The 14,914-nt window shown below is 36.7% G+C and overlaps 1 protein-coding gene across 1 annotated transcript in view; it reads right to left on the bottom strand.

The window, feature by feature from the left end:
- The window catches only part of THOC1 (THO complex subunit 1), a 59,369-nt gene that overhangs the window by 5,394 nt on the left and 39,061 nt on the right, over window positions 1-14,914 (bottom strand). Inside the window, exons 12-17 of the mRNA XM_019418337.2 lie at window positions 7,171-7,271; window positions 5,686-5,752; window positions 5,437-5,487; window positions 5,279-5,349; window positions 4,337-4,432; window positions 3,684-3,749 (exon numbers count right to left, since the gene is read on the bottom strand). Of these exons, the coding sequence (XP_019273882.1) occupies window positions 3,684-3,749; window positions 4,337-4,432; window positions 5,279-5,349; window positions 5,437-5,487; window positions 5,686-5,752; window positions 7,171-7,271 (452 nt within the window). The remainder of the gene's footprint in view (window positions 1-3,683; window positions 3,750-4,336; window positions 4,433-5,278; window positions 5,350-5,436; window positions 5,488-5,685; window positions 5,753-7,170; window positions 7,272-14,914) is intronic.

The raw sequence follows: 14,914 nt of genomic DNA, 5'->3' as shown, positions 1-14,914 counted from the left end.
CTCTGCTCCTCCCCTGCTCACGCACATGTGTACACTCTCAAGATAAACTTAAAAAAAAGGTAAATGACTCAAAACTAAACTTCTCAAAGAGGATAATAAAGAGGGGCAGTGTGGTATTGCAATGTTACTATATACTGTATTCCATCTAACACAGTCACTGGACTCTACACTGTAATGTTACTGGTCACAGGGGGAGCCTGGGGTTTAATAACATTTGAATTTCCCCAGCAAGGAGGAAAATTTCACATCCAAATGTCCATATCCAAGGATGTTTTTTCCTTAAACCAGAATTAATAAAACCCACACTAATAACCATACCATACTAAAATTTGAAGAGTTTAACTTTGAGCTTATTTTAGATAGTTACCATGATAGCATGGTTGGTTTTTAATGGCATCTTTCTTGAATTTGTTTTTTTGATTTAAAAATTTTGTTCTAATGTTTATTTTTGAGAGAGAGAGAGAGAGAGAGACAGATTCTGAAGCAGGCTCCAGGCTCTGAGGTGTCAGCACAGAGCCCGATGTGGGTCTTGAACTCACAAACTTGTGAGATCATGACTTGAGCCGAAATCAGATGCTCAACTGAATGAGCCACCCAGGTGCCCCACTGAATTTGTTTTTAGAAGTAAGATTTTGATAGTCAAGCAAATAAGATTCAAGGGTCTGATTAGAACACATCCTGGGGCGCCTGGGTGGCGCAGTCGGTTAAGCGTCCGACTTCAGCCAGGTCACGATCTCGCGGTCCGTGAGTTCGAGCCCCGCGTCAGGCTCTGGGCTGATGGCTCGGAGCCTGGAGCCTGTTTCCGATTCTGTGTCTCCCTCTCTCTCTGCCCCTCCCCCGTTCATGCTCTCTCTCTCTCTGTCCCAAAAATAAATAAAAAATGTTGAAAAAAAAAAAAAAAAAAAAAAAAAGAACACATCTTAAAAAAAAAATTTTTTTTTAATGTTTGTTTATTTCTGAGACAGAGAGCAAACTGAGACCTGAGCCAAAGTCGGACACTTAACTGACTGAGCCACCCAGGCACCCCCATTGCTGGATTCTTAATTTTCAGTTAACTCTGAGTTAAATTTCAGATGTTTAAAAAACTATAAACATTTAAGGTCGTAAATTTCTATTTTCTATTTCTCCAAAGTTTAAATCTATAATACTTCTACCATTTAATTCTGTGTTTTCTAATTTACGTTATGCTTCTTTGATTCTGGAGTTATTAAAAAGTATGTGAAAGCTTTTAAAATACATTTTGTTATTCACGTATAATTTAAATGCATCTGTGTTTTCTGTAAGACTAAGCTTGCTAACTGTCTTGTTAAATCCAAAGTTTTTCTTACCCTTCTTATTAAATACTGAAAGTATTTAGTATCAAAATTCTAGTAAAACATTTTGTAGAAGTGTCAAGATTGTGAGCTGGTTAATCCTTATTTAGACTTATTTCTTTAGAAACAAGGTTTAGAAGATCTATGTATTTCTGATGCATTTTTTACCTTTATGCAGTGATTGTCGTTATTTTTAATAATGCTTTCTGCCTTTAAAACTCTGATATCCATATAACTGTCATTTGTCATACATCATACATATATTTTTTAGTTTCAACCCTTCCATATCCTTATGTTTAAGGTGTTTCTTATAAACAACATATAGATGGACTTTAAAAATAGAATACTAACTTCTAGGGGTGCCTGGATGGCTCTTTCGGTTAAGTATCTAACTTTGGCTTAGGTCATGATCTCGCAGTTCTGGCTCCACCTGCTTGGGATTCTCTCTCTCCCTCTTTCTCTGCCCTACCAACCGCCCTCCCCCCCGCCCCCCCCCCCCCCCCCCCCCCCGCCAACTTGCTGTTTCTCTCTCTCAAAATAATAAACTTAAAAAATATATACTGACTAATATCTTTGAACTAGGAAGTCCATTTCCATTTATTGTTATATATGAATTTCTTTTAACTGTACAATTTTATGCTTTCCGTTACTTGTTTCTTATGTGGCTTTTCCTCCTTGCCTATTTTTATTTGATTGCTTGAATCTTCTATATTTCCTTGTATCCTCAACTCATTTCAAAGTTACACATTCTATTTGTTTTACATACTTAACAAGCATGTTTTACTTGAAGTCTACTTACTATCTACCTTCATCTGTAACATTCTTTAATTCTTCTGATCACTCCCTGTTACTTTTATCAAATGTTAGTTCTACCTTTTAAAATAATCCCCAAATAGTAATTACTACTGTTTTATACAGTGAATTCTTGATGAGTTTTATTCATGTTTACCAATGTCTTTGAATAGCAATCCTTCTTGTAATTTACTCAGTGTTTCTGGGTTCCATTTCCTTGACAGCTTTTTTAGTAAGGACTGTTGATAATATATTGTTTTAATCTGAAAGTAACTTTACTTCTCAGTCACTCCTTCCTGATTGATCTACTGTAACTTGTTACAGAAATCTGGGTTGACACCTTCTCTTAACACTCATTCTGGTTTCTTTTGTTCTTAAAGTCAGCTGTCAGTCTAATTTTGTTTTTTTGCAGGTAGTCTGGTTTTTCTCTTGGGAGATTTTACAACAATATGTAGAAATATGGATTTATTTTGTTTATCCTACTTAAGACTTGTACTTGAACCTAAGAATTTATGCCTGTTCTCAGTTCTGAAAAATCCTCAGTCATTATCTTGATTATGGTCTCTTTCTCATTCTCTATTTCCTCATTCTGTGGTTGATTCTTACTCTCGTATTTTCTAACTCTTGATCCCTTTTACTGTTCTGGGTGATTTCTTAATCATTAATTCTTATTTCCACCTGTGTCTATTGCTAGATTATTTGTTTTTTCAAATTTGCTTGGTCCTTTTTCAGAGTGTCATATTCCTTTTTAAAATTTTTATTTCCTTCTTTTATGTCTTTAGCTATCTTAAATATACTTATTTTAAGCTGTATTTACCTGATGGTTTTATTACCTGAAGTGGTTGTCTAAGTTCTGTTGTTCTATCTGCTGATTCTTTCTCATGGTAGGTTGTTTTCTTGAATGTTTTAAGTGTGGATGGTTATCTTATCAGACTTTATCTGGAGGATCCTTGTATGGCTTAGGTTGAAGGTGTGACCTCCAGAAAGATTTTTATCATCAGACTGAGACATTTTAATTCACCCTTAACTTGGGGGTTCCTTTGAACTGCAGGTAGGATAAATTTAAATTGTAGGACTGCATGACACTAGACTTGTTATAATTTCTCAGGGAGTACTTTTTCCTTTTCACCCACACCCCAGGTAGAAATGGACAAGCTTGTTCCTGTGCCAGTGAGCAAATCCTTCTTCCTTAATCTGTTCTTTTACGTTCAGTGCAGTGCTTCAAAGGCCTGAAATTTATTCAAGGGAAACTCAGTTGCAAATGTGTGCAGGCCTAAGGCCTTACCTTCTGTCGTTCTGTAGCTCTTACAACCCAAGTTCCCTGGCTCCCCAAAGTGGAAATCATTTGCAAACTTCTCAGCTAGAAGCAACCATATTAGCTCATACTTCGGTTTTCAGTTCCCTCTTCTTTTATGAATTTGTATTTCCTTGTGATTTCTAAAATTATTCTGCCAGTGCTTCTAGGTGTTTCATGATGGGAAACCATACTCTGCTGTGCCAAAGTCAACACAATAAATTCATTTCATTCACTTGACATGTGAGAAAAGCAATACTTCATGTGAAACATTTTAAACTTGCCTTGTCTCTGATTTGCAAGCTTCCATGTTATCAGGACAGAGATTCCAAAGCCTTGTTAACTCCTCACTACAAAACAGACAAATACATTTTTTTATGGACATCATCCTCATATGCCTTAAAATTGTAAAAATACTTAAACAGTGAATTTTTAGGTGGTGACAGAATGAGTTTTAATTTCTTCGTTAAATTTTGCTATTTAGCAAATTTTCTATATAAGCATATATTTAATGATTACAGTCGTTTGTTTTTTCTAAAAATATTCAAGTAGAGTATAAAGCAATGAATAATTAACCGGAAAGTAACAGAAACTGAAGGATCGTGGTACCTTACAGCAGCTGGAAATGAGCTGGATCATTCTAACAGCGATCATTCTAACAGCGACTGTACTGTCTACGACATGGAAAAAAAAATGGCATAGCCTAGAGCCATGGATTTTGGGAGCAAGAAACAAAATGGAAGCTTATCTATCTGCATGAGTCCATGTAATGGGCCATCGAGATTGACAGTGTGTGGTCTGCTTTAGTCATCTATGTATGCACCAAACACAAAAAACTTGAAAAACACAAAAACTGGAGAGTGCTTACAGTAACATCTTCAAAATATAAAAAAACTAATACCATCCCACATAGGAGATGGTATTAAGGTTAACCTACTTTCCCATTAGAATCTTTTTGTTGGGTCCTTTCCCTAGGAAGTCCTCTGGTGCCGTTCTCTTGCGAGCTACTCTTGTTGGCTTGGTGTCTGACGTTCTGTGGTGAACAAAACACACTGGACTTACAAATGGATAGCACACATCAAAGTGTTTAATGTAAAAGAAAATCCAGTTCTTGTTTTCTTCCCATAAAAACATCAAAGCTTCATATTATTATAAAACAATCATTAGAAGACAAAAATCCCACACCAGGGAACAAATTGCAAGGAGTGGATACATATAGCATTTTAAAAATAATAATAATTTGTTCTGGGAACTTAATGACAAGAAATCTAAGGTGAAAAATTCAACTAGAAGTAAATCAGGGGTAACTGCAAGGCTCAGTTGGTTAAGCATCTGACTCTAGATTTCAGCTCGGGTCATGATCTCATGGTTTCTGGGTTCATGTTGAGCTCTGTGCTGACACAGCTGGGATTCTCTCTCTCCCTCCCTGCCCCTCCCCTGCCTGCTCACGCTCTCTCTCCCTCAAAATAAAAATAAATTAAAAAAAGAAATAAATCAAAATGATTATATTCTTGTTAATTCATTTATTTATTTCAATAAATATGTATTTGAGAGAGAGAGACAGAGACAGAGCATGATCAGGGGAGGGAAAGAACGAGAGGGAGACACAGAATCCAAAGCAAGCTCCAGGTTCTGAGCTGTTAGCACAGAGCCTGATGTGGGGCCCAAACTCATGAGCCGTGAGATTATGACCTGAACCAAAGTTGGACCCTTAAGTGACTGAACTACTCAGATGCCCCAAAATGGTTGTATTCTTATACAGTTCTACTTACACTTTTTAATATGCAATACACATATACATCTATCCATAATGTGAAATAATGTCAAATGGTATTTTGAAATACCTTTCTCATATTGCTTGAGATGCGTATATATTTACCTTTCTTTCACAAAACTTGGGCAGCCTTCATTTTTCCACGAGTTCCAGTTTTCTTCAGTGTTTAATATATGCTGGGAAAAACAAATTATATTTATATAATGAAGACCTTTGAAATTCTATTTGGTGCTACGAAGGCTATGTAAATATAAAATACATACCTCTACCATCTTTGAAAATCTTTCTCCATCGGGGGGGTTTTCAGATAGTAGCTGTGATTAGAAAGAATATACTAAGCTTTCAACAACTTTCTGCATCATGGGTGTGGTTTGTAGGCAGGGAACCAAGAAGTGTTTGTGATCTTGTACCTGAGCTTAACTTTATCCTTATTTTCCTATTTGGGGCTGAAACAAAGAAAATTCTAAATTTCCATTTTGTTCAATCATGGGTTTGTTGCATGTTGAACTTACTTGATAAACTGATTTTGTAGTATCTTCAATCCACAGTGATTGCTCATCAGTTAAAACATAGTTTGAACTAGGAAACAAAGCAATAAAAGCACACTAAGTTACAGCAATGTGTATTCAATTTTAAGGCTTATATACTATCTTGTAAAAACCCAAGGCCTAGAACAGATTAAGTTAACCAGATTGTAAACAGTGTCAGAAGTTACCAAGATATGAATAGGATTATAAGAGAAAATTCTTGCACTTCACTTAAGATGATCAGAATTGAAGACATGAAGGTGTATAAAGGAGAACACTCAATCTGATTAACTATGAACAGAGCAACGAAGGTTTCCTAAAATAAATTTAATGTGGAATGAAAACCTCTAATATTAACATATTCTTCTACATGGTGCACATCCAGATAAAGCATGCTACATTTCTTTAAAAGGCAATCAAAACACAATGAATAAAAAAAAACCCCACCCCTAGAGAAGGGTGAAGGCAGACCCAAAGTGTTAATGGGTGCCATTAATTAGGCTCTCACTATGCACTAGGTGCTTTACTGCCAGCCAGTAAATAGTGGTAAGACTACTGTGCCAGGATCTGAGCACTTTACACACATTATTCATTTAATTCTAGAATGAGGATGTGTGTGTATTCAACAGAGGCCATAAAGGCTCAGTGATTTGCCCAAGACAACAAAGCTTGAATTCAAACCTAGGTCTGGCTCCAAAGTCCTTGATCTTTCCACCAAACTATATTAAAACTCAACAATAGCAGGATAAAAAAAATAACGTTTTTGAGTACTTGCTATTTGTTATATTAAAATCAAAAGCCTGAAAGGGCTGAACTGCACATAGTGATTGATGAAAGCGGGATTCAAAGCCAGCAGGTCTTCACACAACTAATAAATACAACACTGCTTTGCAGCTTAAAAGTGCCATTGAGTAATGATGAACTCTACTTGAGTTATGGATAGGACAAGAGGAAGTGGTCTGTGCTGCAGGTGGAGGTACTCAGGAACTAGAGGAACTGATCAGGTTTTCTGAAACTCCAAAGAAACTGGAACTCCTCTGTGCTTCAAAGATTTACTTTATTCTTTTGAGTTCTAAAGGCTTAAGACAGCTCCACGTCTTGTGAGAGAAGTATTATGGATTTACTCTGCAAATCAGGCTTGGAGAAGGTCTGAGTGAGGTGAAAGGGGAACAGTGGATGTCTGGAACAGAGAGACCTGCACCCACACAACTGGGGGACCCCTAGGAAGCCCTGGCGCTCATCAGGAGAGACTTACACTGATAGCAGATCCAGTCAATACCTTTCTCTAAAACAAATATCCTAACATCTCGTATCTCTAACAAAAGTGTCTGATTATCTAGTGTTGCCGCAAAAGGAAGGTTTCAGGGATGTGACCCTTATAAATGAGTCTGACACATAGGAAAAATACATCAGTAAGTCCTCTTTTAGAAAGGACTATTTGGAAATCATTTACTACTCACATTAACTCACCTTTTGAATTTGACTTGCCCCTTGAGATACTGGAATAAAATGAGGTATTGCAACAGGATGTGTCGGCGAAAGTTACTGTCACTCAGTTGTAAATCCATCAACTAGTTGAAAAACAAAACACACAACACAAAACACATTAAATTCAAGTTTTGCCTAAAGGTACAGGTTATTCTACTACAAAAATGAAAGATTTTAATTAAAAAAATATTTACTGAGTGCTCACTGAATATGAGGCATTACTGCACAAGCCCTAGGACAGAAGAGCAAAGGCTTCAGATTTTTAAACTATTTTATGCCATGAGATATTTATTTCGGTAGATAGCACTGTTACATCTGTGGTTCTGAAGTCAAGATACAGCAAACCAGAAATATAACCCAGCTCTGAAACCCTCAATTCACAGTCCTCTCACCATAGCCTCTGATTCTTCCAGTCTCTCACTCAGTTGTCCCAGGACCTGAGACCTTAAGTCCTTTGAATCATCTATTTTCTGCCTGTTAGTCCCATTCTGTTTTTATAGTAATCCTATTTTGGTTAAGATAAGGGGTCAGCAAACCTTCTTTAGATGCTAAATATTTTAGGCTATGTGAGCCAAGAGGCATATTATATTATGTAGGTACTTATGTAAACATATTAAAATATAAAATAAAACAAGCAGTGGGTCAGATTTAGCCTGCGGCTATAGCTGGCTGAGTCCTGGTCCTGACTTTCTGGTTTCTCTCTTCAACCATTTTCTTGCCAACTTCCTCAACACCTTTGTGCCATACTTCTGTCACATCTACTGGGCAAAACAGCAACACCAGATCGAACCAAGTTACTCACCTTCCCTCTATCAACACGAAGGCTTCCCATGAAGGTTGCAGACGGAGCTACTTGAAAGAAAATACAAACCACACAGCTCTGCAGATGGTATCCCCCTATGCTACTGCCTCTAACTTAAAATTCTGGTCTCTAATCAGTGATCTTTCTTTATTCTCCAAGGCTGTAATTCTTTCCTCTTCTCCACAGCAATTACTGCAAACCCTTTCAACATATTACAAGCATTACTTAACTACCCTTCCACTCTCAGTACATCAACTACCTCCACCTTCAATGAAAATATTTCAATAAATTGGAAGCTTCACCCACATCCTTGTTTTCACCTTTTTTCTTCTGTCTCGACATCTTCATTGCTAAAGGTAATCCTTCCATTTGGAAGTTCCAATCTCCCTAAGTTAACTGAGTCCCATCAGTTAACCCCCCTTTCTTCAACCCTTTCTTCTTTCCAAGCTCCTTTCTATTACCATTAAGTAACTTCTCTCAAAGAGATCCTCAGCCTCCCCTCATATTCCCTAACAGCCAAACTTCTTGAAAGAACTGTTTCCAATTCACCCCTCAACCTGCACAATCTGTGGCTTTCTGTTTACCAATTTACTGTTTTTGCCAAGATGACCAATGACTTACTTGTTGTTAAATCCAATGAACTGTGTCCCCCCACCCGCCCACAATGAACATTTTTTTCAGAGTCCTCATCCTACTTGATATGCTTGGCTTCCACAAGGTCACACTTCTCTAGTTTTTCTCCAATTTCACTGGCTACTCTTCAAGCTTCTTCCTCTCCCGGACTCCCCTGCCCCTTAAATGCTGATTTTCTTCAGGATTCTGCATGATGCTGCATAATGTTTTCTTCTCTCTCCAGTCTGTATTTTCCTTTAATTACTACATACAGCTGGTAACTATACCATATACCAAATCTATACTCTCATCCTAGACCTTGTTGCTAAACTCCAAATCTGTATACTTACAAAGCTACTACATATCTACTTGAATGTTCAACTGACACTTGATCAGATTTCATGTCCAAAGTAAAACACACTTATTTTGCCCATGAAACCCGCTTTTCTCCAGTGAGAGGTTCCACCCTCCATCTATTTGCCTAAGCAACTCGAGGAAGACTGCCTGGAAAAAGCACAACTATAAACTATAGGAGCAAATCTTGAGTTGGAGAGTATGTGACAAGAAAGAAAACAGGAGGTACCAAGACTCTAAGTCCAGTAAAAGACTCGTCTGTTTGAAGACCTTAAGTAGTTCAGCCAGTCGGGAATACAAACAAGCCTCCTGGCTTGGAGAGATGAACTGAAATGGCTAGTGTTGTGTACAAACTCTTCATCTATCTTGGGCTTTTGGTCTCCCACATTTCTTTTTTAATTTTTATTTTATTTTATTTTATTTTATCTTATTTTAATTTAGAGAGAGACAAAGACAGCGTGAGCAGGGGAGGGGCAGAGACAGAGAGGGAGATAAGAATGTGAAGCAGGCTCCACATGACAGGCTCCCGACACAGGGCTTGAACTCACGAAACTGTGAGGTCATGACCTGAACCGAAGTCGGACACTTAACCTACTAAGGCATCCAGGCACCCCTCCCACATTTATTTTTTATGCTAGAATATAGTTTTTTTTTTTTTTAATTTTTTTTTTCCAACATTTTTTATTTATTTTTGGGACAGAGAGAGACAGAGCATGAACGGGGGAGGGGCAGAGAGAGAGGGAGACACAGAATCGGAAACAGGCTCCAGGCTCCGAGCCATCAGCCCAGAGCCTGACGCGGGGCTCGAACTCACGGACTGTGAGATCGTGACCTGGCTGAAGTCGGACGCTTAACCGACTGCGCCACCCAGGCGCCCCTAGAATATAGTTTTTGATGGAAATAGTGGACTGAAAACAGGAGTCAACAAGACATTGAATCGGAGGTGGGAAGGGACCAGTATGATCAGTCAAGCTAACTGCTTCACACTATGCTTATGGAAACTATAAGCTCTGAAAGATCACACAGCTAGTGACAGAACTGAGACTAAAACTGACACGCTCAAGTGCATTATTTCTTCCTTAATGTATATTTTCTAGTTCTACTTTTCTTTGGTTATTTAGAAAATTACACCATTTACATCACGCAATGGGTCAAATATTTCTTTGTTTTGTTTCTTGAACAAAGGGTCTTTTATCATCCTTAGCTTTTACTGCACATCTCAGCTCAGGCCTTTCAGCCTTCCTGATTATTATTCTAAACCCAAAAAGGATCATGCTATTCTTATTTATCTTTATGTGCCTTTCTGTCAATAAACTGTACATGTAAATAATATTCCTGGTAAAATTAAACTGAAGTATGAAATATCCCATTTCTATCATTTATACAAAGTACTTTAAAAATCTGTGCTAGAAAAAAAATTAAGAGCATTCTCATTAAAATCTTAATTTGTCATCATTAACACATTAGCTGATATCAAATTATCTAATTTTTAAATTATGAAAAATTTTAAATGTCAAAAAGGTACAGTTAAGTAATATAACATTCATGTCCCTCTATCCAGTGACATGTCAAATCCTAACATTTTTACCTGTTCCACATTTGTTAAAGAAATAGATATTATCGAAACTGTTAAGCCCTCCTCTGTAACCTCCCTCTTCTGCTCCCCTCTCCCTTCCTCTTCTATGGTAAGCACTACCATGTATTTGGTGTTTATGATTCTAATGCAGATTTCACATTATTGCTACATAAGTAGTCATCTATAAATAACATATTGAGGTATTTTGCATGTTTTCAAACTCTATACATATTATTCTGCAATAAACTATTTTCACACGACATTATAACTGAAATTTATACAACTTAATACATTTAACATAATTCGGGGGTTGGCAAATTTCAGTTAAGGGCCAATTAGTAAATTATTTTAGGCTTTGTGGATGATACAGTCTTCATCACAACTACGACTTTCTGCTGGGGCAGTACAAAAGCAGCCATAGACAACAGGTGAATGTTATAGCATGGGTGTGAGGCAATAAAACTGATTTATAAAAACAAGTGGCAAGCTAGATTTGCCAATCTCTGCTCCAGTTAACCCACTTTCAGTGCTTTGTGGAACTCTACTGCATAAATTTACCGTAATTTACCAGCCTCCTGCTTATGAACATTTAGATTGTTTCCACTTCCACCTACAAACACATAATTTACAAACAATGAGTCTTCTTAATTATTTCCTTGTGCATGTGTGTGTGATTCTCTAGGGGCCACATCTAGGAACAGAAGTTTTAATTTTGCTAGTTATAAAATTGCTCTGCAAAGTGGTTGAATCAATTTATACTTCAACCAGCGTGTATGAAAGCATCCTTTCCCACACCTTTGCAAATACCATTTGTTGTTAGGCTTTTCTGCTTTTGTCAATTTGGTGTGAAACGACTGCCTCATCATTTTAATTCCTTTGGCTATTAGAGATGGTTAGCATCTTTTATAAGCTTATCAGTGATTTAGGTTTCTGTATCTGCAATCTACCTGCACATACCATCTTTCCAGCTTTCCACTGGCTTGTCTTTTTATTGATAGAATGTTCAAAATATTAATCTTCTTCAGTTATACAGGTGATGAGTATCTTCCAGTTTGTGGCTGTTTTTTCACTTTGATATGGTTTTTTCTATGGTATCTTTTTAAAAAAAAATTTTTTTAATGTTTATTTATTTTTGACAGAGAGAGAAAGAGCATGAACAGGGGAGGGGCAGAGAGAGAGGGAGACACAGAATCCGAAGCAGGCCCCAGGCTCTGAGCCATCAGCACAGAGCCCAACGCGAGGCTCGAACTCACAGACCGTGAGATCATGAACTGAGCTGAAGTGGGACACTCAACCGACTGAGCCATCCAGGCGCCCCTCTATGGTATCTTTTACTATTCAAACTTTTATGTTTTCATATTAACTATATTGGTATTTTCCCTCATGACTGGTGCTGTGACTTGAGAAATCTTTCCCTGCTCCAAATGTACACATTATATATATATATATTTAAATGTTTCAGTTTTGCTTTTCTCATTTAGACTTAAGAATTTTTTTAATGTTTATTTTTGAGAGAGAGAGAGAGAGGGAGGGAGGGAGGAAGAGAGAGAGGGAGGGGAGGGGTGGGGGAGTGGCAAAGAGAGGAAGACACAGAATCTGAAGCAGGCTCCAGGTTCCAAGCTGTCAGCACAGAGCCCGACGCGGGGCTCGAACCCACGCACCGTGAGATCATGACCTGAGCCGAAGTCGGACGCTTAACTGAGTCACCCAGGTGCCCCTCTCCTTTAGACTTTTAATTAAGTTGGAATTCAGCTTTGTGCATGTAATAAGGTATGAATTGAATTGTATTTTTTTCCATATGAGTGAGCTGTCCAAGCAACATTTATTAAGAATAATCCATCTCGGGGTGCCTGGGTGGCTCAGTCGGTTAAGCATCCAATTCTTGGTTTCAGGTCAGGCCATGATCTCACAGTTTGTGAGTTCGAGCTCCATGTGGGGCTCTGTGCTAGCAGCATGGAGCCTGCTTGGGATTCTGTCTCCCTCTCTGTCCCTCCCCTCAGCCCTCTCTCTCAAAAAAAAAAAATAAATAAATAAAAATAAAAAAAAGGAATAATCCATCTTTTCCTCACTAATCTGTAATGTAACTTTTGTATCTCAAACTTCAGTTGGTGCTTTCTATTTTTCTAGTTTTTTTTTTTCTTCTTTATACCTGTACTAATAATTGCTTTACTGTTTCAATTACTAGAGCATTACAGGTCTTAATATCTGATAGGGCAATTGTTTCCAATTTCTTCCAATTTTTCTTAGTACTCTTGGCTTTTCAGAAGAACTTTAATATCAACTTTTCAAGTTTCCTCAAAAAACACATTTGGTTTTGATTCAAAACACAATGCATTTATGGATACACTTGGGGGAGAAATGGCACTGGGTTTCCCTATCTATAAACATAGTTGTACCTCTCCATTTTTATAATTTTCTCCATGAAAATTTCTTCTAGGTATTAGTTTTCATTGCTATTTTGACTAACATTTTGTAGTTGCTTAGAGAGTAAAATACCACTGATGTGTCTCTTGTAGCCTTGCTGAAGCCTTCTTAATTCTCCTAATAGTTTGCTGGTTCTCCTGGATTTTCTCTGTAGACTATTCTACTGCCTTCAAATAGAGTCAGTTCAGTCTTTTCTCTTCAGTAATTATAACTCTTATTTCTTTTTTCTTAATGAAATGGCTAGGTCCGCCACTACTATTGTGTTGAACAGAAATATGGTTAGCAGACATCTGTGCCTTTTTCTTGAATTTACTGGGAATATTTTTGGAAGTTTGATCATTATGTATGATACTTGCCATAGGGTTTTTATTAATTCCCTCAAGTTAGGAAAATTCCCTTCTGGTTTGTTTTTGTACTGGATGTTAGATTTTACTGTAAGAATTTTCTTGGCATCTGAGATGATCATATAGTTTTAAAATATTTAAACCTTTAGGCTTAATTTGGTATTACATTAATCTTCCCGATGTTGAACCATACTTACATTCCTAGGATAAATCCTATTAAAATTTTTTTTCTTCACCTCTACTGTATTGATATATACACTTTTTCCCCCCCATGTTCTGTCATTATTGGGATTTTACTTAAAAGTTAAATCAATCTCATATTAAGGACCTGTTGCTTTTCTTCCTTTTATAATTTCTGAAAAATTTCATTTACAATAAGAATCATCTATTCCTTGAAGTGCTGATAATATGTGAGTAAAAAAATCTGAGCCTGATGTCATTCAAAAGGTATCATTTTGACTACTATATTTTATTTATTTAGGTTTATTATTTCTTTGTGAATCTATTTGGTAATTAAATTTTTCTGCAGAATTAGATTTAAAAAGGTATTAGCAGAAATTAAAAATATATTCTCTTACATATTTTAAATATCTGTCATTTTCAATTATGCCCATTTTTATTATTTATTTTATTAAAATGGTTTACTGCTACCTTTTCACTTTTTTCCTTGGTCAGGCCTGCTCTATAAAATTTTATAAAAATTGTTCCTACAAAATTTTTGTTTTCAAAAAAACAGGTTTTGCTTTTACTGATGTGTTCTATATATTTTTTTCCACCTCAGTAATTTGTGCATTATTTACTTCTACTTTGAGATTCTGTACCTAGCTTCTTGAAAGGAATTCTCAATTTCTCATTCTTAAATTTTTTATTACTGTATTTAAAGCTGTAATTTTCTCTTTACCTCTTACTTTATTTGTAACCCACACATTTGACATACAATACATTTTGCTATATAATACCTTTACAACAAATTTAGAGTTTCCATTTTGATTTCCTCTTTAACTTCTAGGGAAAGCTTTTCATGTTTCTATATATTTACCTCTTTTTAAGACAAAAAATTTTTTTTAATGTTTATTTATTTTTGAGAGAGAGAGAGACAGAGCACAAGTCAGGGAGGAGCAGAGAGAGAGAGGGAGACACAGAATCTGAAGCAGGCTCCAGGCTCTGAGCTATCAGCACAGAGCCCGATGTGGGGCTTGAACTCACCAACAGCGAAATCATGACCTGAGCTGAAGTCGGACACTCAACCAACTGAGCCACCCAGGTACCCCATAAACCATACTTTTTATAGTTCTAATTTAATTGTACAGTGGCCAGAGAATATGCTCTGCATGATATGGAATCTTTCAAATTTGCTAAGATTTCCTTTATGACCTAGTACACAAATTTTGCGAATGTTGCATATGTATTGAAAAATAATATATTACTTCTATTTGTTGTGTACAGGTTTCCATATACACTACATGAAGCTTATTACTTTTATTGTTCAAATCTACCATATATACTTATTAATACTGGTCTGCTTGATCTAGCAGTAAATCCAATTTATTATGGATTTGCTTACTAATCTTTAGTCTGTTCAACCCATCAGGTTTTGATGAAGGCAGTTAAAAA

This window comes from Panthera pardus, unplaced genomic scaffold, assembly GCF_024362965.1.
Source record: "Panthera pardus isolate Hobbes unplaced genomic scaffold, ASM2436296v1 HiC_scaffold_15, whole genome shotgun sequence".
Classification (NCBI taxonomy): Eukaryota; Metazoa; Chordata; class Mammalia; order Carnivora; family Felidae; genus Panthera; species Panthera pardus.
This window is presented reverse-complemented; position numbering and strand designations above follow the sequence as displayed.